Genomic DNA, 23,621 nt, shown 5'->3' with positions numbered 1-23,621 from the left:
CATAAATATCTTGGGATTAATTCATCCTACAAGCATTCATTAGTTCTTGATGGAGTGCCAGATGCAGCGTCAGAGGGACGGACTAGGCAATGCTAGACGTTGAGAGGGACAGAGAAGATGACCAGGGGGAAGGACAGGGGATGAGGCTGGTCTCCTACAGACCCAGCAGCACCCCGAGATTGCTTTCTAAGAAGTCCCAACACCATCTTGACGTGACCTGCGGGTCCCCACAGAGTCTGAGCACCGTCTGTGTGCAGCGCAAGGCGTCTGAGCTCCAAGAGGGCTCCGATTCCAGATAAATGCACACTGCTTTGGGTTATGCCTTGGCCGCCACAACACTCCCTGATAATTGGCCGATCGTGGGGAAGAAAGCCACGCTCCCCTTGTTAATGGAAGTGGCCTGTTACCTCTTCATGTTTCCCCCGCCACGGGTTTTATTTTCGCCATTAAGCTCAGCTGTGTGGCCCAGTCGCCTCGCTGATGTGGCTGCAGTTGTGAATTCTGGACACGTGTGTGGGCTTTGGCTCAGCAGCCCCGTGTCACTCAGGGTTTGGCATGTAGCACACGCACCCATACATCACCCAGGAGTTTATTGCGTCTGATGTTTGCTTGCTGATCACCTCGTTCTGGAATGAGCATAGGCTCGCTTGGCGGCAATTAGCGGCCCTGCTTCCCTGCGAAGCCAGTTGCCAAGCTTGTGCTGCAGTGCCATTGGTTACGGTTGGCGTAAACCTGGGTCACTGTGACCCCTGTGACATTTGGAGCTCTGTGCATGTGAGACAAAAATGGGAAATAATTACACACTGTGCTCGTCCCTAATGCCTGTCAGGTCAGAGGGCCACCCAGTAAGTGATGTGATGTGTGGACTGTCCCCAAGCAGGGCTACCTGCTCCTCCGAGCAGTGTGACCCCGGTATGGCAGGGCCTTTACATCCACCCTTCAGGGGACTGGGCTCACATGGGGAGGCTCGGCAGGTGCTTGTGGGAGGGAGTGAACGCTTGAGTGGGGCAGCAGAATGGTTGAGCACGTGGGGAGCGCTGAAGCTACACTTCCCAGGTTCAAACCACTGCCTCTCATGAGCAGTGACCTAGGGCAAGTCCCTCGCCCTTGGCAGCTCCCTCCCGCTTCTGTTGTTTGCAGGATAAAGTGAGTCAGTATATGTCAAGTGCCCAGAGCAGCGCTGGGCACATTGCACATGCTCACTGGGTGTTAGCCATGGTTGTTGTCATTACCTGAAAAAAATAACAAGAAAGCACGTTACTACCTCTGGGCACCTCACAGGAGCCCTACGGGGAAGTGCCAATGTGAGGCCCATTTGATACACATGGAAACTGAGGCCCGTAGAGGAGAAAGCAGCAAGCAGGGTGCATGGGACAGCGAGCCGGACTCCGACTGCTCCAGCGCCCCGTGGATCCCACCCTTCCTTTGCGCCGTACACCCTGCAGGGCCAGAGGCTGGAGGTCAGGGAGGGGGGCCGGGGCCCAGGAGCACTTTGGGGAGGTGAGTCTCACGCACTCACAAACCAGAAAGCCAGCGAATGGTAAGTTGCTAGTTTGATTGGATTTTAAAAGTTAGCCCCCCTCCCCTGCCATCTCTTCCAGCCTAGTGATCTATTTGCCGGGGCGGGGGTGGGAGGGCAATATTCGAAGGTGAATAAATATTTCTAGAGTGGCTCTTTGTGGCAGGCGTCATGCCAGCTGTTTTGTGTTCAGCATCTTACTTCCGCCCCATGGCAGCGTGTGATGGAGCTGCTATTGTCCCTGTTTTTCAGATGGGGGAACTGAGGCTCATTTGGTCAGGTTCGCTGCTCGCTTGGCCAGCAAGTGGGTCAGAGATCTGGGCTCAGGTCTGCCCTTATGCTGCACATGTTTTTGTTAGCATCATGACCTGCCTTCTTCCATAGAGGAAAACCTGTCTCCTAGTTCTCAAGTCCCTTAGAAAGCTGTTTGAGCAAAAGGATTCTAGTTGCTTCCTCTGAAGGTGAGCAGACTAGGGCCTGGGAAAGCCTGGAAGGTGAGCTCTCTTAGCTTGACCATTGTGACAGCTCCCACAAATCCAGACAGAATTCCGGGCCATGTCACCTGTCCTTTCCCTTACCTGCCCCTTCCAGCTACCAGTCTCTTTCTCCCTCCTTTTCTTCTCAGTCAGGATTCTGCCCTGGGTGGTCTGCCTCTTGTCCCCATGCTGCCTTCTCCCCTTCCCTCTGCAGCACTGAGTGGCACCAGGAAACCCACTCAACAGGTTGTATGTGCCAAGGCAGGGGCCACAGACCTCTTTTCCCAGGCCATGAGCATCACAAACTCCTTCTTGAACAACTGGCTGGAGAGGCCACCTGACTGGCTCAGCAGCACCCCCTGCTGCTACCTGGGAGCTGGCCAAGCACACTGTGTCCCAGGGCACCACCGCTGTCACCACGTGCACCAGCTCCAGGTGGTCCTGGCCTTGACAGAAATAAAGGTGACTGTCCAGAGCTCTGAGCTGGCCTTCAAACCATTCTCCTCTACTCCCATGTATTCCGGTGACCTGCTAACACTCAAGACTCAGACCAGTCATTTCCTTTGCCACAAAGGCTTCCAAAGCTCCCCCACCCACCCACCCCTGTCCTAGCACAGTTCCCCACTCTTCCTCTGTGCCCGCAGTGTCCTCTGTCTCCTGGTGTCCATGTGGGATGCACAGCAGCACATTGCAGCTCCTGGCTGGTCTGTGAGCTCCTAGCCCAGCGCCTGGTGTTTAGTCGGGGCTCAGCCCCCTGGCTACTGCCGCGAAGCCAGCTTCTCGAGTTGTCTGATTTGCTCCTAGCTTATATTTAGGGCATAATGACGATCTGAATTTATTGGAAATCCTCTAGCAAACATTTTTTAAAATCGAGGGATAACATGAGTCAAGTGCATAAAAGTGCAGTAATCTTCGCTGTACTGCTTGATGGCTTTGTACCTATGATTACATTAATGTGTGCAGGCGTCTCCCACTTTTCAAAAGTTTGCTTGAGGCTGCTTCTCTGTTACCAAAGCCCACTTTGCAAAAGACTGAAAGAAATCTAAAGAGGATTTTCACTTTTACGAAAAAAGGTGAAAAGTGAAAATAAGGTACAGTGTTGGTTTTGCAGCAGCTGTTACAGAGGCAGTGCGCACCCCAAGCAGTGGGAGCTTCTTCCCGGGAACCACACTCAGCACCTCAGCGTCAAACCCCCGTAGCTTTGTACTGTGTCTGTGAGCATCTGCTTTATCACCGTTTATTTTGCATATCTGTTAGCAAGATGTGTCCTAAGGCAATTGCTTCTTGCTTTGCACCGTCCTGGCTTACAGAAGGTTTCATGGGAATGCTCTACTTTCAGATTGCGGGGAAAGCTTGTAATTCAGGTCAAGATAGAAAACATCTCTGGCATCCCATGCAGCTCCTTCTCAGTCTGTAACCAGCACCCCACCCCCCTCCCACCAGCTAATCACCACTCTGACTTTCAGAGGTGCCTTTTTTAAAGTTTTTTTTTAAATTGTGGTGAAATACCTATAACAAGTAATGTTTACAATGGATTAACCATTTTTAAGTATACAATTCAGTGGCGTTAGGTACATTCTTTAAAGGTATTCTTTACATTTTAATGGCACTGGTAATACTTTCTTGGGGTAAAACAACTGAATGATACAGAAGTGACTAGAGTAGAAAGTGAAAGTTCCCCCAACCTCAGTATCTTCCTCAAAAGGAACCACTGTTTTCAGTTTGTGTATCCTTCCAGACCTTGCTCTGTGTACTGTCATGCAAATATCTATCAACACAGGAAAACATGGTGTACATGTACATGTTTTAAGTTGATAGTTTTGTTTTTTAACTGTGAACGGAATCCTCGACTGATTGATTGCAACTTGGTCCGGTCTGTGTCAGGGTCTTTCAAAGGGCTGCACCAAGAACTAGTGGAGGACATTCCGTTTGATGTCTGTGGCATTGGTGATACTGCCTCTCCGTTTCCACTCAGATGCCCGGGCCTTGCATGTTTCCGTCCTTCTTCCTGACCCCTTGCCCCTGACCCCTCTCACTGTCCTTGCAGAACCTGTTCTCAGATCCCACAGCCCCTGAAAGGCCTTAGTTATCGCTGACCCCTGGGGAGTCACCTTTTCGATATTTAACTTTGAAGCAAGGACCAAAGGTCGGAGGCATGAAGGCTGGCGGAAGGCGTTGCTGGCCTTCAGCTGCCTCTGACCCCAGAAGCCAGCCTGAATGTCCCAGCCACAGAGCCCAAGGCTCCCCTCCTGCATCCCCCACTCGGGTACCCGGCAGGATCTCTGGAGTCAGCAAGGAGCGCCCTGAGTCTCTATGCCTCCTGCAGCTCAGACTCCAGGGCCCTGGGAGGTGAGCCCTTGGTGAAACCCGAGCCTGCGGCCTTTGGGAAACCTAGACCTTATTTGCAGAAGGCTTTTCTCTGAGGCATGCGTGGTGTGCTTTCTTTATGAGAAGATAAACCCAAAGGCCTTCTGTTTTTTGACTCTGAAGTGAGCTTTCCCATTTCTTCTGGTTGATTCCACTGTGCTGGCTCTTCTACTAAGCACACCTCCTGAGATGTTAGGCTCCTTTCCTCATCGCCCCTCCCTTTTCTTCTTGTTCTCTCCATCACGTTGGATGTGTTATAATACAGGCCACCATTCAGCAGCCTGTCAAGGCTTGCCCTGCTCCAGGTTCCTGGTTTAGTGGGAGAGCACAGCGGGGTGCGAGGTGGCCCTTCTCCTGGGGGCTTTTCGTCTGGAACATCTGAGGTTGTCCAGTGTAACACAGAGATTCCTGGGGGGCTGGCAGCCAGAAGGCTCTTGATGAGAAGCAGCAGAAATTATCAGGAATGCCTGCCCGCATTTCCCAGCCACACCATATCAGCTTCTCCATGATAACTATGGGATCTTGATGTTGTTAGTATTAACAACAACAACAAAAATCAGGCTTTTTAAATATAGAAGAAAAGGGGGGAAAATAAAGTCTATAACTCCAGTGTCCAAAGGATCCCTGTTGAACTTTTTTAGAAGTTAGCATGCATACATGATTAGAAATTTCAAACCAAACAGGAAGGTATAGAAATGAAAAACTCTTAAGTGCACTTCTGTGGGTGTGCACACACAGTACCACCTGCCTTCTTTCTTTCCCCAAACATGAAATGCTAATATATTCTTATGCAGCTTTCCAGGAAAAGTTGTGTGTATACCATCATAAAGCTTTACCCAAAAGGGACTCTGCTTTGTTTCTTGTTCTTGCTTTTCTATCCTGATGCTGTTTCCGCATCAGCATTATCTAGATATAAAAAGTCCTCAGTCTTTTTAACATCTACGTGGATTCCCACTTTATGGACAGACCATAATTACCTAATCACTCCCCTGTTGATGGGCATTTAGGTTATTTCCAGCTATTTACTGGGTAGGTTGCATTTTAAAGGTTTGAAATGACCCTGTTAAGCATCCTTCCCCCCTCCCTCCCCAACACCTGATCATGGAGAAAAGCAGACCCCTTGGAAAGTTTTTGAATTCATTTTCACAGTTGACTTTTTTTTTTTTTTTTTTTTTTTTTTTAGTATAGTCAGGGAAAGGAAGGTAACTGTTGTTTGCTTAGTGCATTGCCAGGCTCTGAAGGAACTTTCTATCCCTGATTTCCTTTAGTTCTAGGAAGCCAGAATTGCTCCATGTTTTAGACAAGTAGCCAGAAGCTCAGAGAGGCCCCACCACTCATGTAGGATTCAGCTGGGGTTCACACCGCTCTGACCAGCCCTGGAACTCGTGCACTGCTCCGCTTCCCTTAGTGCTGCCGGTTTTTCTGTACATCTAAGCCTATACAGAGCTCAGGGAGAGGTTTCTGCATCTATCCATGTGAATTTCTGCTCTCAGCTTCTAACTGAGTGGTGTTTTGCTATGCGTTTGGTCTCAGTTTTCTGTTTCTGAAAAGCTTTGAGTATGGTATGCTCTAAAATTCACTGGGAGTAAGTGGTAATCAGAGGAAACAGTCACTTCATCTTGGGGCCCTAACTTAGTGGGTTTGGGTCCTTTAGGAGAGGATGAGGGGGGCATCCGGGGCTGCGTTCAATCGCACAGCGTCCCAAGTGGGCTCTGATTGATGCTGTCTGTCAAGTGGTGCGCGCCCGGCACGCTCCCTTCTCTGGGCTCTTGGTTATTGGCATCTGTAATTCACTATCTGGGTTTCTTGGACAGTAGAATCATGTCTCAATTTATCTGTCATTTTTGTGGATGAATGATCCAAAGTAGGTAAATAAAAATTAATGTCTGGATTTAGATGCTAATTTAACTTTCAATTAGGTTTTGTTTTGAGTGTTATTGAAATTAATCTGTGTTCTTGGAGCACATTCCACTTATTGGCAAGGTACGGTGGCCCCCAGAACACAATTGGTGGTTGTTTGGGGTAAATTCATAAGATGGATAGACCATATCAAGATAATGGAAAAGTTTACTTTAAAACTTTTCTGTTTTTCAATGACAAAATGATGTCGGAATATCATCCAGACCCTGGAGAAAAACACTTCAATCAGAATCCTGCCCCAAACAAATCAGGGACAATTTTTGTGTGTGTGTGGTCTTTGCTACTTTCTAGACCTGGTTCATTTGCATGTAAATACTTTTTAAAGAGCACTAAACATGGAACTGAGTTTGAGCTCCTGGTGAAGCACTGTTATTTTAGAAAGAGCGTGGGCTTTGGGATTGGGCAAGCTTCAATTCAAATTCTGACTCTGCAGCTCAGTAGCTGTGTGACATTGGGCAAGTCACTTAACCCTTCTGAACCTCATTTCTAATCTGTAAAATGGGACTGATAATCCCTACATCTCATGGTTGCTATAAGGACTGAGATACAGCCATGTTTTCCACAACGCAGGATATGAACCATGGTGACACACAGGTCTTTTTCATTTCTCTTAGAAGCCTTCCGACTTTTCAGGGGAAAACGTCTTCCTTGGGGGCAGGCTTCCTTTGGGGATGAGCTTTAACTTATCACTCATACTTGCCAGGCTCCCCTTCTAAAGAGAGCCAGCATTTGGTTACATCCAATACACGTTGCTTTTTCTTTTCTATTTTTTATTGTTATATTAGCAAGGTACACTGGTGTTCCATTTCTGTTGTGATATACAGTTCCTTTTAAAATAAATATATTTAAATTAGAAGTTAATAGGGTGCTGTGGTTAAGACATAAATTGTGCAGATGGTAAGTGGTTTTGAATCCCAGCTTTGCCACCTCCTGGCTGTGTGGCCTTGGGCGGTCACGTAACATTTCTGAACCTCAGTTTTCTCATCTGAGCATAACATGGGCATAGCAACAGTACTATTTTGTGGGGTTTTTGTAAACTTTAAGTGAGATAATATAGTCAGAGCCCTTAGAACAGCATCGGGCACATAGAAAGTACCATAAAAGTACCACTTTCAAAGTGTGTCTCTGGCCTTTGGGAAGCAGGGAGCTGGTGTGGGTTAAGTGCAGAGTGACTTAGGACTTGGGCAATAAATGGTGGCTGGTGCTGTGGTTCGGATTGTCTCACAGTGATGATGTTGATCATAGTCATCATAATCAACGAGGACGTAGAATTTGTTGTACTGAAAGGAATTTCTTGGGGCAGAAACTCTCAGGAAGCTTGAGAGGAGCCAGTGAGATTGCAACGTTCAAATCCGTCTGTTACCTTGGTTTGACTTTCCAGGCCAAGCCCAGCATTCGGTGCTTCATTAAACCCACCGAGACGCTAGAGCGGTCCCTTGAGATGAACAAGCACAAGGGCAAGAGGCGGGTGCAAAAGAGACCCAACTACAAAAACGTTGGGGAGGAAGAAGATGAGGAGAAAGGGCCCGCCGAGGACGCCCAAGAAGACGCCGAGAAGGCTAAAGGTACAGAGGGTGGTTCAAAAGGCACCAAGACGAGTGGGGAGAGTGAAGGTGAGTTGCGCCCGTGAACGCCGACCTGACAGCCGGGCTGTCCTCTGTGTCTGGTCCCCCTTGTGTGTCAGTGGGTGCAGCTGTCATTCCAGGCACCGGTGTACCTCATTCTACACAGCCAGCCACTGGGAAGCAGCTGTGGGCAGATCTGGTTCAAGGCCTGCCCTTGTCGGATGGGTGGCTTGGAGCAAGGCCCTTTCCTTTTAGCCCCGTGCCTCCGTTTCCCCATCTGTCAAGAGGCTAACAAATAGTAGCCTCTTGATAACAAAGTATACTTTGTTATTAAGAGAATTAAACAGATTAATACAAGTAACATGCTCAGAGCAGTGCCTGGCACATGTCATAAGTATCTCCCGCTACTGTTACTACTGTTATTATTGTCAATCTTTATCATTACTGCTGTTCTTATTACTCCCGATAACCCGGGATTATGATTTTTGACAGAAGTCATTATTTCCAGTGCACTGCAGGAAGAAAAATAGCCCATGTTTAATGAAATTAGGTGCTTTTAATAAGATTATGGTTTTTTGGCATCAAATGATCAAATATAATCCCCTAGATTCTTACATAAAGATTTTTTTCAAGCCCTCATCTGTTTAGAGTGAGGTACACTTGTGTTTGGTGCCTATGTGCTCAATAAACAGAATCGTTTTGTCCTCTTTTCTGCCGTTGTCAGGAATGATTCTGGTTTATTTTTCACCTACCTGTCGTTTAGATGCTAACACCTCCTCCATCTGGAGAGCGTTGTCTGCTCTGGGATGAAGCAAGCTTGAACTGTCCAGCTGCTTGTGTCATGGGCCAGGCTCACAGCCACACAGATGGGGTCTCTGGCCATGGCCCCAGGCACTCAGGGTGGAGGAGGTGATGGGATCAAGTGGGGTAGGGGCTCTGCTCGCCAGAGGGGAGCTCCCACCACACCTCTTGGGAGAGACACGGGCTCTCCTCAGCTCCCAGCTGTGTTCTGCTGGGGGTGTGGGGAGCATTTCCTGCGAGCCATCCTCCTGAGTCCTGGGCTAGCAGTGGCTGCTCTGCAGTCAGCTCCCCAGCCCATCAGCCCGGACTGTGTGCGTCCAGGGCTTCTGAAGCTGGAAAACAGAGCAGCTCAGTAAATCAGTGACTGAGAACACATTTGTTTTGGGGAGTTTGCTGCAATTGGGCAGCCAAACCCCACCCCATCCCCACCCTGCTGGCCCCATTCTGATTTTCTTGGCAGTTCTCAGCGAATGCCATGATCACATTTCCATAAGTATAACCAGAGCATCTCCCCAGTGCCACCAGCCCTCTTTTTAAGGCTGAGATCTCTAGTACACTTTTATTTCTGTTCAAAGTGTGCAGTAAGCATCTTGGTTTAGGAATTCCTTTTTGGCTTGGGAAACCTTTGCCAACAAATGTCACTTTGGTGGGGAGGTGAGGGGCAGACACAAGGTAAGCCATACGTGTTTGCTTATTTGGATCGTTTTGACTTTTTTTCTAACTTGGGAGAAAACTGTCTGCTTAAACCCCTGGGTTTAGCTGTCCTGTAGCCATACGGGGGGGAAAAATGGACGACTTCACCCCATTTTGCACCCTGTGTTCTCGTCAATTTTGTTTTGGAAAGATGCTACCTCTTTTGTTCCAGTCCTTTTAAGGGCTGCTGTCTAACCAGGCCGGGGCCGTGACTAACCGTGGTGTGGACAAGGGCAGGCTTGGCCTCAAACACGCAATCAAATGACTCAGCCAGGCGGCCCAGTCCTGGCGCACAGGGGCTTCAGAGGTTCAGCAAGGCTGCCGTCCCAGCTCCCAGGTTGGGGTCGGGGGAAGGGCTCCCAGGTTGGGGTCGGGGTAAGGACTCCCTGCAGGCTGGGCCCACCTGCCCTGTGCAGGGGGCACGGGGAGAAATGTTCACCAGCCTCCAAAACACTGTTTTCTGGGCGGTTACTCAGCCAGGTTGTGCCAGGCAGGGCCCAGGAATTTCCCCAGAGGCTTTACTTGGACGGCTGATGCAGGCTTCAGAGCCCGGTGGAGCGAGGCTCTCCGCGACTCCTTGGCTTTGTAGTGCCCTCCTGCTTTCTCGAATGCATATTTGTCTTCCCACCCAGCTCACTGTAAATAAATACAACTTTCACAGGCCTGTCCAGCAAAGAGACACCTAACTGGGCAGCAGCAGCTGTATTCTGGCGCTTTTTGAATTGTTTATTTGATCTCTTAGTTAGTCTCCTGTTTGAAGGTGTTCTCTCCTTAGACTGTATCTGTGTTTGGGTGAAACCATACAGCTGTTAATTCCTGTGACTTGGAAGGGTGTCAGGCACATTTTCAAGCCAGAGGACAGTGTAGATGGGGGAGGTGCCTAGGAGATGGAAGATGTGACCTACGGTCCTGTCTCACCAGCTAGACCTATTGTGTGCCTTGGATGGCCTCCTCAAGCTCTGGACCTCATTTTCCCCATCTGGAAATTGTGACTGTAGGAAATGTAATGACTTTTATTTTTTTTAATGAGGCTATGTTAGGATTCTTGTAGTTGTAAGATTTAGACATTCAACTCAGACTAGCTCAAGCACAAAAGGCAGTTATCGTTCATGCGACTGGGAGGCCTGGGCGAGGCTGGACCGGGTGCACAGACAACCATTGGCCGTGAGAGGCTCGCATCCTGCCAGCCTACCACCGAGTGGAAAGGGAGCTGCTCCTTCCCACGGGCTGCAGCTGGAGTCTGGGAGCCGATGCTCGTTGGTGCTGACGGACCTGGCTTGCCCACCCTGTAGAGGGATGTTCTGTGCTGAGTGGCCAGGCCCTGTGTTTCTACCCTAAGGTGACTGCCTCAGAAAGAAATGAGGCGCATTTATTAGAAGGAGGGGGCGTGGGTGCCAGGCCAGCAGAAACAGCAGGTGTTCCCTTAGAAAGCCACACTATTTCTGTGTACTCCGCCATTTTCCTCAGGCCGTCTTCTCCCTTCCTGTATTTTATTTTTCTTTTCCATTCCCTTCCTGTTTTGAGGTGGACATGTGGCTGTTTTCTCCTCCAAGTCATTTCTTCTCTAGCGTGCTTTCTTGCATTGTCCCTGGATCTAGGGGCTTGATGACAGCCTTGACTCTGAGTAAAGAGGTGCTGGCGCCAGTTCCCCCCTGCATACCCTGCCATTTTCATCCATTTCAGTGGTGAAATCTTTACTTAGAAAGGTGACGCAAAGCACAGGAGTCAAAAGACATGTCACGAGTCACAGTTCTGCCATGACCTGATTTGTATGTGGCATTGACTTGTTTTTTTCCTACAAATGCAGCACCCAGAATTCACACCTCCTCCACATTTAAGCCCTGACAAGAGTTGTGTGAAATGAATATGCACCCCTGGACCCTCCACTCTCACCCCCAGTTTGCAAAGAAATGTGCTCTGCCTCGGGTCCCAAGTGATGGGCAACTCATTCTGAAACCCAAAAAAATCACAGGGCCCCCTCACTTTTCAGAATTTGAGTGCTGAAAGGAAGACCAGGGTGCCCTGGTCCCTCTGGCCAGAGGCGAGTCCACCCAGATGCACTTCCATGTCAGTCTCCTCTTCAGTCTGGAAGGACCATCATCTCTTTTTGGATTCAGTTAGAGCAGTAACTTAATAAATGGGCCTAGGACAAGAGACTGAATCGTTTGAACTTCTTGTTTGAAAAATAGGGTTTGGCCTATGGAAAAATAGGTTTTTTGCTTATGGAAAAAGTGTAGGCATCAGTTTCACAGCCTGACCTTCAAAGCTTACTCCTATCTTGAATCCCCACGTGGGCATGGAGGGAAGGGAATGGCACTGACTTTGAACCTGCCCAGTCAGCTGGGCGTTGGGGGTGCCTAGGAGTTTAGAGCCCCAGCTTGGCTTTTTTTTTTTTTTTTTTTCTTTGAAGTTTCTACTGAAATGAAATGGAACCTGGCCTCACTTCTGCAAAGCCAGAGCCAGCCCCAGGCCCAGCAATTTTCTGATTGGGGCGAGCCAGGGACTAGCTATCAGGAGGTCGGGGTCTGCATCCCAGACACCTGTGGCTCAGCCCCCGAGGAGCTGTGTGACCCTGGGCAAGTCATCACCCTTTCTGTGCTTCTTTACCGATAGAGGGGGCTGCACGATGCCCAGCCCTCAGGTTGTCAGCAATGAGAACATCGGTGCCTCAGCATTTAGCCTGTGACACATGAGCACTGAATAGGAGCCCTGGCAAGATGAAGAACAGAGTGAGGAGCCTGGAAGGGGGACTTGAGCTTGGCTCGGGGGACTCTGTGCTTGGTCACCCCGGCGAGTTTCTGCGGGGCCTCTTTCTCTGTTCATTTCTGTAACGAATAGTGAGGTGAGTTGTGGTGGGGCATGGGCCACTGGGGTAGAGAGGTGTGGGAGCACCAGCTTTTCCAATGGGCTTAACTAGTATAAGGAGAAGGATTGGAGGTCAGTTTAGACAAATCCTCTGAAAAGCAACTTCCCAGAAAAAACATTCTGAGTTCAATCTCGTGCTGTCCAGTAAACGGTAATAAAAGCAAAGGAAGGGGTACCCCCAGACACTCAGCACATACACACCCTGTCATTGCCAGGCTTTGTTGGCCTCTTGCAGTTCTGCTCCAAAGCCAGCCAGTAGCATGTGGTCCTTCCCATATTTCCTAGGTAACCAGCAAGGGCATCTTTCTCCTCTTTCCCTTAACCTTCTTCTGAAGGCTTTCTTATCATCCCCTTCCCCTCTTTTTATTGTCTGGCCTCACCGTGATTGCTGGAATGTTGACCACAGAGGACAACTGAGAAAATCCTTGAACTTGGAAAGTCAAAGACTGTTGGGAGGTCATGCCTGTCATTTCCCTGAAAAGCACTTTGTTTACCAAATACTAATCAGATTAGAATGCCCATCATCCTGGGAAGTTGATGAATTATGGCTGTTATTTAAAAAAATCAAGTGTGTCAGAGTACTGGGGAAGCTCACAGGTTGGGCCAGAGTTGTCATATCAAGGGACGGAGGTTGACGTCCTTGGGTCCTGAGAGTCTTCGGGCCTCTCCTGCACATTTGCATCGTGGTGCAGCCATCACCACCTTCCAGCCCCAGAATGCTTCATTATCCCAAACTGTAACTGTACCCACAAAACATCTCCCCATTTTCCCTCCCTCCTGCCCCTGGCAGCCACTACTCTGCTTCCTGGCTCTATGAATTTGACTAGTCCGGGTGCCTCATATAAGTGGAATCAATACAGTATTTGTCTTTTTATGACTGGCTTATTTCACTGAGCATCATGTCCACAAGATTCATCCATGTTGTAACATGTGGCAGGATTTTCTTCCTTTTTAAATCTGAACGATATTTCATTTTTTGGATATACTACATTTTGCTTATCCTTCCATGCATTGGTGGACACCTGGGTTGCTTCCGCCTTTTGGCTACTGTGAATAATGCTGCTGTGAATATGGATGTGCAGATCCTCTTTTGCTTTTGGAGGTTTTTGTGGAAACAGTAGAGGCCAAGGAGGGCCTAGTCAGGGCCTGCTGAAGCCAGAGGAGCTGGACATTTGGGTTCTTGCTCCCAGCCTGGCAGCTTCACAGGCATGTCCCTCCACTCCCAGAGGCTCAAAACTCAGTGGTGTGAGGGGTCCCCCCACCAGCAGGCTCGGGTGCTGGAGCCTTCACGATCATGGGCCACGGTGCCTGGCACAGGAGCTGATATCGCACAGATGCTCCTTTACACGACACAGCTGACGGGCAGAGCTGGAAGAGACGCCTACAGCAGCCAGGGGCAGAGCCCACCTCCTGACCCCTCTGCGCCTCAGTTTCCCTTCCGTAAGCTGCCGAGATTCCGCTAGATCAGCATTGCCCCAACTGTGGACATGGAGATGGCTTTGGGTGGGACAGAGAGGGCCTTGAACACCATAGTGTGAGGATTTTTGCCGAGAGCTCAGCTTCAGGGGAGCCTCGTGGTGGGTGTATGTGTCTGACACCCCCTCACTTTCCCTCATCTCCCCTTTCCATGCGTACAACAGGCCTCAGCACTGTTTTGTTTATTCATCGTGTGTATATTTCCACAGTTGCTTTCTGTTTATACTGGTTTTATGCTGATTGTAGCAATTGCTAAAAATATTTTATTTGAAAATAATTTCAAATGTATAAAAAGTGGAAAAAAGCAAAAATAGTATAAAGAACACCTGTTTACATCTGGAGGCACATGATGCCCTTCTGTCTGTCCTTCGTAGGTGATGTTAATTTTGGCCACCTGGTTAAGGTAAGGCCTAGTTTCTGCACTGTATTGTTACTTTCCCTTTTCTTAGCAACTAATTAGCAATCCATGGGGAAACACTTGGAGATAATGCAGATACCCTGTGCCTCATTAAAATTCTCCCTTAGAACCCTCCTGCACTGTTGGTGGGGATGTATTGGGTTGGCCAAAAATTTCATTTGGTTTTTTCCATAAGATGGCTCCAGTAGTGCTTAGTTGTCTTTAACTTCATTTGAAACAATTTTGTTAGATTGTATTGTGATAGCTGTCATATCAGTGTGCATTTAAAAAAAAAAACTTACCAAAATTGGTGAATTTTTGTGTAGACATTTTAATATTGAAGATGGAAGAAAAAAGCAACATTTTCGGCATATTATGCTTTATTATTTCAAGAAAGGTAAAAACACAACTGAAACGCAAAAAAAAAAAGATTTATGCAGTGTATGGAGAAGGTGCTGTGACTGATCGAACATATCAAAAGTGGTTTGTGAAGTTTAGTGCTGGAGATTGCTTGCTGGACGATGCTCCAGGGTTGGGTAGACCAGTTGAAGTTGATAGAGATCAAATCAAGACATTAATTGAGAACAGACAACGTTATACCACACGGGAGATAGCCGACCTACTCAAAATAACCAAATCAAGCGTTGAAAATCATTTGCACCAGCTTGGTTACGTTAATCGCTTTTGTGTTTGGGTTCCACGTAAGTTAAGCGGAAAAAAACCTTCTTGACCGTATTTCCTCATGCGATTCTCTACTTAAACGTAAGGAAAGCATTCTGTTTTTAAAGCAAATTGTGACAGGCAGTTAAAAGTGGATGCTGTACAATAATGTGGAACGGAAGAGACCGTGGGGCAAGCAAAATGAACCACCACCCGCCACACCAAAGGCTGCTCTTCATCCAAAGAAGGTGATGTTGTGTATATGGTGTGATTGGAAGGGAGTCCTCTATGACCTTTTTCCAGAAAACCAAACAATTAATTCCAACAAATACTACTCCCATTTAGGCCAACTGAAAGCAGCAAAAAAGCATCGAGAATTAGTCAACAGAAAACGCATAATCTTCCATCAGGATAATGCAAGACTGCATGTTTCTTCGATGACCAGGCAAAAACTGTTATATCTTGGCTGGTAAGTTCCAATTCATCTGCAATATTCACCAGACATTGCACCTTCAGATTTCCTGGAACAGTTCTTTGCTCAAAAAGATAAAAAGTTTTGGGAAGATGGAATTATGAAGCTGCCTGAAAAATGGCAGAAGGTGGAGAACAAAATGGTAAATATGTTGTTCAATAAAGTTCTTGGTGAAAATGAAAAATGTGTCTTTTATTTTTACTTTAAAAACCGAAGGAGCCTTTTGGCCAACCCAATAAACTGGGTGCAGCCACTGTGGAAAACAGTATGGATATTCCTTTAAAAACTAAAAATAGTTTTACCATATGAACCAGCAATCGCACTCCTGGGCATACATCCAGAAAGAACAAAAATCCTGATTGGAAAAGATACACATACCCCAATGTTCATAACAGCACTATTTACAATACCCAAGACATGGAAGCAACCTAAGTGTTCATTAGCAGATGAATGGATAAAGATGTGGTGTATATGTGCAATGGAATATTACTCAGCCATAAAAAAGAATGAAATAATGCCACTTGCAGCAACACAGATGGACCTAGAGATTATCATACTAAGTGAAGTAAGTCAGACAGAGAAAGACAAATATCATATATCCCTTATACATGGAATCTAAAAAATGCAAATGAACTTATTTACAAGACAGACTCACAGACATAGAAAACAAACTTATGGTTACAAAAGGGTAAGTGGTGGGGAGGGATAAATTAAGAGTATGAGATCAACAGATATACACAACGGGACCTACTGTATAGCATGGGGAACTATATATTCAATATCTTGTAATACCCTGTAATGAAAAAGAATCTGAAAAAGAATATATATATGTTCAAGAATATATATATGTGTGTGTACTTTGCTGTACACCTGAAACTAACACAATATTGTAAGTCAACCATACTTAAGTTAAAAAAAACTCCCCCTTAGATATGGCATTCATTGATGATTCTTGCTGACCCAGTCTTTACCAGGATGGTGGTACAATGTTGGTTTTCCAGTGTCAGCACTCGGTATTCCATTGTAAGCAAGATTCCTCCCTTCCTCCCATTCATTTATTTATTTATCTATCTCTTCTTGGCACAGACTCATGGATTCCAGTTTTTTAGTGGTTTATATTTCATTACTGTGTTTAACTAATTTGATACTCAAATCATCCCAGATTTGGCCCTTGAGAACCCTTTCAAGCTGGCTCCTATGTCTTTGTGATCTGCCCCCATCATTTTTTTTCAATCAGTCCTGACACTTTCTGTCATAACAAGGTATTCAAGGTTCATTTCCCACCTACTGTGCCCTTACTCAGGGTTAATTTCTCTGAAAAGCCCTGGTTCCTTTCAATGGGTGATGGTGTTAGAGGCCAAGATCTGGGCACCAGATGTGCTCATGACTACATGGGGTGTCTTGCTTTTTGGCCCTTTCAATGCACAGAGCTAGGAAATATATGCGTGTATGTATACAAAATACACATTACCGATTCCTCCAATTCCAGTCAATTCCCAGAGGGTCCTTTCTTGCCTTCTCCCCCTCCAGATTTGGATGTCTCTTCTTTTACAGCGAGAGCCCTGGCTCCCAGTGACATCAAAACATTTACGATTTGCTCAATCCTATAATACATCTTTTAAAAGTTCCAGAACTGTTCATTGTTTGATAAATAAAGAGTTCAGGGTTGTTTGCAGTTTCCTGCTCCCCACCACCACCAAATACTTCATGTATCCCCAGTCCACAAATTGAGGGTATAGAGTCAAGTATTGTGTCATGAACTACTTGGATCTGTCTGCCTTGCCTTTCTTTTCCCCCTTCAGGATAGGTATGGTATTCATTTGAAATATATTTTGGTCTTTTTTGTTGTTGTTTGTTTGTTTGTTTTAGTTTAGGGTTCTCCCTTCTCATTCATATTGATTTAATTTCTTTTTTTTAATAATTTGGAATGTTAACAAACTCAAAACTTTTGCAAAAGGGTTTGTACAAAGAAGTGTCCTTCCTCCCACATTCTCTCCATCCTGTTCCCCTCCCTCTTGTAGATAACTAACTTATTGTTCTCTGGAATATCCTTCCTGCACTTCTTTGTGTAAAAAGCAGCAGAGGTAGGTATGCTTCCTTATTTTCCCTTCTTTCTTACATGCAGGGTGTAGCCCACGGTGTATGCTCTTTGGCACTTGGCTCTCTTCACTTAGCACTATCTCCGGAAATCACTCCGTATCAGTTCACCAGCGATCTTCCTCATTCCTTTCCCAGCTGCACTGTGCATACCATAGTTGATTCAACCAGTCTTTATGCTCAGACATTTAGGTAGTTTCCAGTATTTTGCAATTACAAGTAATAGTGCACTGAATACCCTTCTAAGTGTGCATTTTTATATCGTTGGAGGTGTATCTTCCAGATAAATTCCTGTGAGTGGGATTGCTCAATTGAAGGATATAGGAGTGATTTAAAGTTTTCGTTGAAAATGTATTTAAGTAAAAAAAAAAAAAAAAAAAGTCGGAGTTCAAATAAAATGATTAATAACAAATAGTACAAGCAACACACAGACATGGCAGGAATTGTAAAGGCAGGCAAATGACTGAAGTTTGAGCAAAACTGGGCTAGAGTGTTGCTGCAGTCCCTTCAGACTCCAAAACAGAAACCTGGTGGGGTGGGAGCTCATGGTAAAGAACCTAATAACTGAGGGTCAGATGGAGCCCCCTGGGAATTCATCGTCAGCACCTGGGTCCTGGCCTCAGGGACCATCAGTGGAAATCTGTGTCCACGTGAGCCCACTGTTCTGCTTTCCCTGATGGCGGCAGCGTGACGAATGCACCTTGGGAGGGGAGCTAGGCCTCTCTGAGGCGGGTGTAGTGTCAGCAGAGAGGTGTGGCAGTGGGGGCCCACAAGGCTGTGCAGAACCATGCCGGACCTCCTGGTGTGGCATAAAGAGGGGTGCCCTTTGACCCTCGATCACCAAGACAGGCCAGATGCTCTTCGGCAGCCACTTTTGAAGATGGCTGTAGAATCCATTTTGGAACGGTGAGAATCTGGCGAGACCCTCTCCTCAAAAACCTATTACCCACTCCTCTCATGCCCACATAGCATTTTGCATACAGTTGCAGGGAGCTGGCAGACCTAGGTAAGCATCACTACTTTTAAGAGTTGTTTGGATAAAATTGTTTAAAAGAAGGGGAAAAACCTGTTTGGCTTTGAAAGAAGCATTGTGTACTTTACCTAGAAAACTAAGGGGAGCAGCTCATCCCACAGCCATGCCAGCTGGAGGAGGAGTATGTCGGGGGGAACAGGGGCGCAGCTGTGAGAACCAGGGTGCCACAGCCGAGGTTCAGAAACCTCGTTGTGCATGGAGATTGCCTTGTGGGCCTGGTTCTGCACCAGGACATGACCTAGGAGGTGGGAGGGGGAGCAGGCTTGGCTTCTGCTGCTGCTTTTCTAGCTGTGTTGAGTCATACTTCTGGGTTTCTGTTTCTTCAGATTCAGTATTCAGGACCAAACTAGTGGTTTTCAGGCCATTGTGTGGGAAGCTCCAGAATTCCAGAAAGGAGCTTTAGGGGCCTCTGTGGAGGCCGTGAGGGAACCCGTGGTTGGAGATGTTCGGGCACCCGCCCACCCACTCTGTACTTGGAGCAGCTCTGCTCTCACCTCGTACCATGGTGGTGCCCTGGGAAGTTGTCATTCAGAATTAACATGCACCTGCTCAGCGAAGTTTGGTGAGCACTCGACTGGATTGTCTTTAACCTCTCCTCTATTCCAGAATTCTCAGAGTCCAGGGAGATTAAGAAGCCAAAAAGGGACAACCATGTCACAGCAGGTGGAGGCACTAGGGCTTGGCCCCGGAACCTTGGGGAGTCCTTGGAGCTGAGTTCCTGCTGTGTCAGCCAGGCAGTCGAGGAGGAAGGGGGCCTCGCAGCAGTATGGGAAGCAGGTCAAAGGTCACAGGGCAGAAGCCGGAGACTGGCACCATCATCTCACTTAGTAGTCTTCAGATGTCTTTGATGACACGCCCTAGTAGTAAACAGAAATAAATGCATAATTGAGCATGCATCTCCCCAATAGATATACATTTATTATAAACTGTACATATCTGTATTAATGTACAAATGTTATGTACATCATAACACAGAGTAGATTTTTAAAAGATGATAATTAAAAATAAAAGAGGTACTGCCTAGCGAATCATCTGGCATACCCACTGAAGTGTGTCTGCGCCCCACTTTGGAGAAGACGGGGGTAGTTGGGCGGCATCTGAAGGAGGCTGGTGGAGGGGAGGATGCGAGTACGAGAGAGAATGGTGCTTCTCAGACAGCAGTCTGCAGCGCCTCCCGCCCTTTGCCGTGGCCGCAGGCTGCGTGGACTGCTGTTTACTCCGTAGCTCTTGGTGAATTGATTCACTTGTTTTTTCTTAAATTTAGCTTCATCCTAAGCAGTAACATCCACAAAAGAACAGGTTTTATGTGCAGCTAGAATTTTCTTCTAATGCACATTAAAATAAATACAAAACTATGCAGGCACATTCCACTTAAAAATCATGTGTCAGCCCCCACCTGTGTGAGAGGGTCGGCCCTGTGGGAGACTCTGATCTGTGGTGTCTGACTCCAGACCACATTGGGAGGGAAGGGCCTGGTGCAGGCAAGCCCCCTCCTCCGGGTCCGGGCCCACATGGGCATGTGGGGATGCAGTCCTCAAGCCAGAGGATAGTTGCAAGCACGGTCACGCCTAACAGAGTCCCAGAAAGGTGGCGAGGATGCGACATCCCCCGGTGAAGCCACTGTGCACACACTGATCACAGGCTGAGTGGGGCGCCCTGCACGCCACAGCTGCCGTGCATCATTGCCAGCCCTGCCTGCCGCCAAAACCACCCCCGGTGGCCTGTCATCCATTGCTCCACTCCAGAGATGTGTAGTGAGCACTTCCTGTGTGCCAGGCCCTGGACTAGACACTGGAGTTCTGGTGGAGAACAAGACAGATAAGGCAGCTACTCTCAGGAAGCCCACATCCTAGTTGGGGAAGGCAGACAAGAAACAAGCAAACCAGTAAATAGAAAAGAGAAAATCCAGGTGCAGGTTTCCCCCCCGGGATCCAAAAGTAGAGCGGTCCTATGAAACCTTTTGGAGGACAAGATGGCGTAAAGCCAAGACGCAATTACCTTAGGACACATCTTGGTAACAGATTCACAAAATAAATGGAGGTAAAGCACCTGTGCTCCCAGACACAGTTCAGAGCTACGGCAGCTTGACGCTGAGGTGCTGAGTGGGGTTCCCGGGAAGGAGCTTGGCGGGGCCGCTCCCGCTGCATGGGGTGCCTGACGCCTCTATAACGGTTGCTGCAACACCAACGCTCAATGCTATTTCTGCTTTTTGCCTATTTTTGTAAAAGGGAAAATCCTTTTCAGGTTTCTTTTGGTTAGAAAAAGAGGTACTAATGTAGGTCTTTCATAAAAGCGAAGTGGCCTAAAGCAAACTTTTCGAAAAGGTGGGGATACCTGTAGCTATACATGCTATAAAGTAAAATCAAGATGGGGGGAGGGGACAGATCTATACAGGAGAATTCCCAGTAATTTATGTAGCTGTTCCTCCCTCAGGGAGACAGAACAGAACTCCTTAATCCTTAAGTGTGGGCTGTGCTTAATGACTTGCTTCCAAAGGGTGTGGGATGCAAGGAGGAGGAAAAGTCACTTTCCAGTGGAGAAACTTGACCAACATTCTCTTGGCCAAATGATTCAGATGAACATCCACAGCCATAAGTCACGTCAATAGCCTGTGCCCTTGATAGGATGTGATGAGAGGAGCACTTCCCCTCTGCGGTCTTCCTCCCAGAAACCCATAACCCCAGTCTAATTATCAGAAAAACGTCAGTCAGAATGCCCCAGATTGAGGGGTATGCTACAAAATGAGGACCAGTCTCCTCAAACTATAAGGAAGGAAGGTCTGAGAAACTGTCACAACCGAGAGGAGCCTAAGGAGATACGACAGCTGGGTATAACGTGATATCCAGGATGGGATCCTAGAATAGAAAAAGGATATTAGGGAGAAACTAAGGAAGTCTGAATGAAGTATGGAGTTTAGTTCATGATAACTAAAAGAGGTAAAGGAAAAACCAGTGGGGAGGGTGTCTGAGAAGACGTCTCTGAGATGGTGATGTTTGAACTGAGCCCCGAATAATGTGATTGAGTTGTGCCTGGGTAGGGAGGACTGGGGTGAGAGCGTTCCAGGCAGAGCAGACAGCTCTGTAAAGATACTGGGGCAGAAACAAACTCACTCCGGTCAAAGACAAGTGGGAAGGAAGCTCAGCACAGCTGGCAGGGCGGGGAGGGCCCCGAGGTGAGGTCAGAGGTGGACGGGGGCCAGGCCGTGCGAGGCCTTCATACCATGAATGGCATTTGGATTCCATCCTGAGTGTGATGGGAAGGCAGAAGGGGACCTGGGCTAATTTCCACTTAAAATCACTTGGTTCGGTGTGGACCACAAACTAAGGGGGCGAAAAGAGAAGCAGAAGCCACGTGGGAGGCACGAGTCCAGGGGAAGACGATGACAAGGCCGTGGCAGAGCCCAGCTCCACGGCCCATCATTCCTGAACAGAGATGCAGATTCACATTTCATCCTCTGTTTCCCCTCATCATGTCTCCCGAAGATGGGGGGCATTACCTGAACCCTGGGTCCTAAGAACTAAGTATTTGAAGGTCCACACCTGTGCATCAAGGAACTCTATAACAGGACACCCCACGGCACAACAACCGTCCACCTCTAACTCAGGATGTTTTCCTTTGTTGGTTCAGACCTTTTTCTCAAAATGAAAGTGTACACCGTGCTCAAGTCAGGTGCTACAAAAGTTGCCCCTACTTAATTGGGAAAAATAAAACGGGGTCCCTCCCCCTCTCTGCTTTCTGGAAGTTGTTAAGTGGGAAGGGAAAACAAACGCTTCAGTCATGTCAGAGCCTTTCTACAGTGTAAACAGTTTCAGAATATTTTCAGTGAATTTGGTTATGTTTTATTAACCATGTGTCATTTCTTCCACGCTCCTCAACTCCTCTGGGAAGGAAGCATGGTATCAATAAAGTAGAATAAATAACTGTTGAAGAAAAAAATATTGAAATAAATCATTGCGATCTGTGCTTTCTTGACAAAATCAGGGCCCCATTTCTCAACGCTACCAAGATGAAAGGAGAGAGAGGTTCAGGCCTCGGTCTTATTTCCCCCCAGCGTGCGTATTGCAGGGGCCCCACCACCGCCGTCGAGCGTTTGCTGGACGCGTGCGGAGCAGTCTGCCAGGCTCCTTCTTGAGCACGAGAGTATCTGTAAAGCTCGGTCTGGGGCCGTGTGGGCTCATCCTGGTGTCTTGTGTTTGCTTCCAGAGATAGAGATGGTAATCATGGAGCGCAGCAAGCTCCCGGAGCTGGCGCCCAGCACCTCGGTGCAGGAGCAGAACACCACGGACGAGGAGAAGAGCGCCGCCACTGGCCTGGACAGCGTCCAGTGGAGCAGGTAGTCGCCGGGGCTGCGGGAGGGCTGCCCCCGAGCCAGCCATCGGGGGCTGGGGGTAGGGCACCGCTGCTCAGTCTCTGGGATGTTGTGGAAGGGGGTGCCTTGGCCGGGTGCCCACAGAGGATAAGCCAGGCCTCTTCCTGCCCCCGGCCCCTGCCGATGGCCTCTTCTGCCTCCCGGCCAAGCCGTTATGCTTCTCCACCAGAGACACGGCTCCTCTCGAGAGGCCACAGGGACAGAGCTGGCCCTCTAGGCCGTGGTATTCGCCCCTTGGAATGAATGACTGAGGCATGGCACTACCACCCCAGGCACTTCGGTGCTGGGCCGCGTCCTAACGAGTGTGGCCTTGTACCAGCCGCTCCTGGCCATACTCTGCTGTTCCCAGAAAGGATCCCCTTGGGGGAAGCGTTTGGATTTCATTCATTTGCTGCCGCCACGTGCACCACCGTCCGTAGGGCCTGACCTCGTGACTCAGCCGGCACGATTTAATGCTGGATTTAACGCTGCTGTCCACCTTCAGCTTCTTGCCTGATTGTTCATTTCAGTGATGACTGCCCAAACTACATCCTCTGAAAGCTTCCAGATGCCACATTGCCTGCAGCCTTGCTGTAGCACCACCCCTTCCAGAAGGAATTGGGTGGAGGGCTGCTCCTGAGGTTGCAGCAAACTGTTAGGAGGGCTTCTTCATCCTTATCAGATGGCCCTACTGCGCAGATGCCTGCAATAACCTCCTAATCCCATATTAGTGGTAATAAATGCACAGCAACATGGTTTCTCTGTCAGCCTGCAAGGCATTCACTTCCTGAACTCTCACGGTGGGGTGGATGACACACGCGCGCGCGCGCACACACACACACACACACATCCTATTTATTAATGCAACTTAAAGACTCGAAGCAGGCTAATTTTTTCCTCTGCGTCTTGTTTACCTCTTTCTTGGCACGTGT

The 23,621-nt window shown here is 47.9% G+C and overlaps 1 protein-coding gene across 6 annotated transcripts in view; it reads left to right on the top strand.

The window, feature by feature from the left end:
- CLEC16A (C-type lectin domain containing 16A) overlaps positions 1 to 23,621 on the top strand; it is a 206,922-nt gene that overhangs the window by 43,916 nt on the left and 139,385 nt on the right. For 4 of the 6 annotated variants that reach the window (XM_060284271.1, XM_030883950.2, XM_060284269.1 and 1 more), the window contains exons 10-11: positions 7,664 to 7,895; positions 22,545 to 22,674. In XM_060284271.1, coding sequence (XP_060140254.1) covers positions 7,664 to 7,895; positions 22,545 to 22,674 — 362 coding nt within the window. The remainder of the gene's footprint in view (positions 1 to 7,663; positions 7,896 to 22,544; positions 22,675 to 23,621) is intronic. The other 2 variants (XM_030883952.2, XM_060284270.1) reach the window with 1 other exon arrangement.

Source organism: Globicephala melas, chromosome 15 (assembly GCF_963455315.2).
Source record: "Globicephala melas chromosome 15, mGloMel1.2, whole genome shotgun sequence".
NCBI classification, from domain to species: domain Eukaryota; kingdom Metazoa; phylum Chordata; class Mammalia; order Artiodactyla; family Delphinidae; genus Globicephala; species Globicephala melas.
The sequence above is the reverse complement of the archived record's forward strand: the minus strand, read 5'-3'. Positions and strand labels throughout refer to the sequence as shown.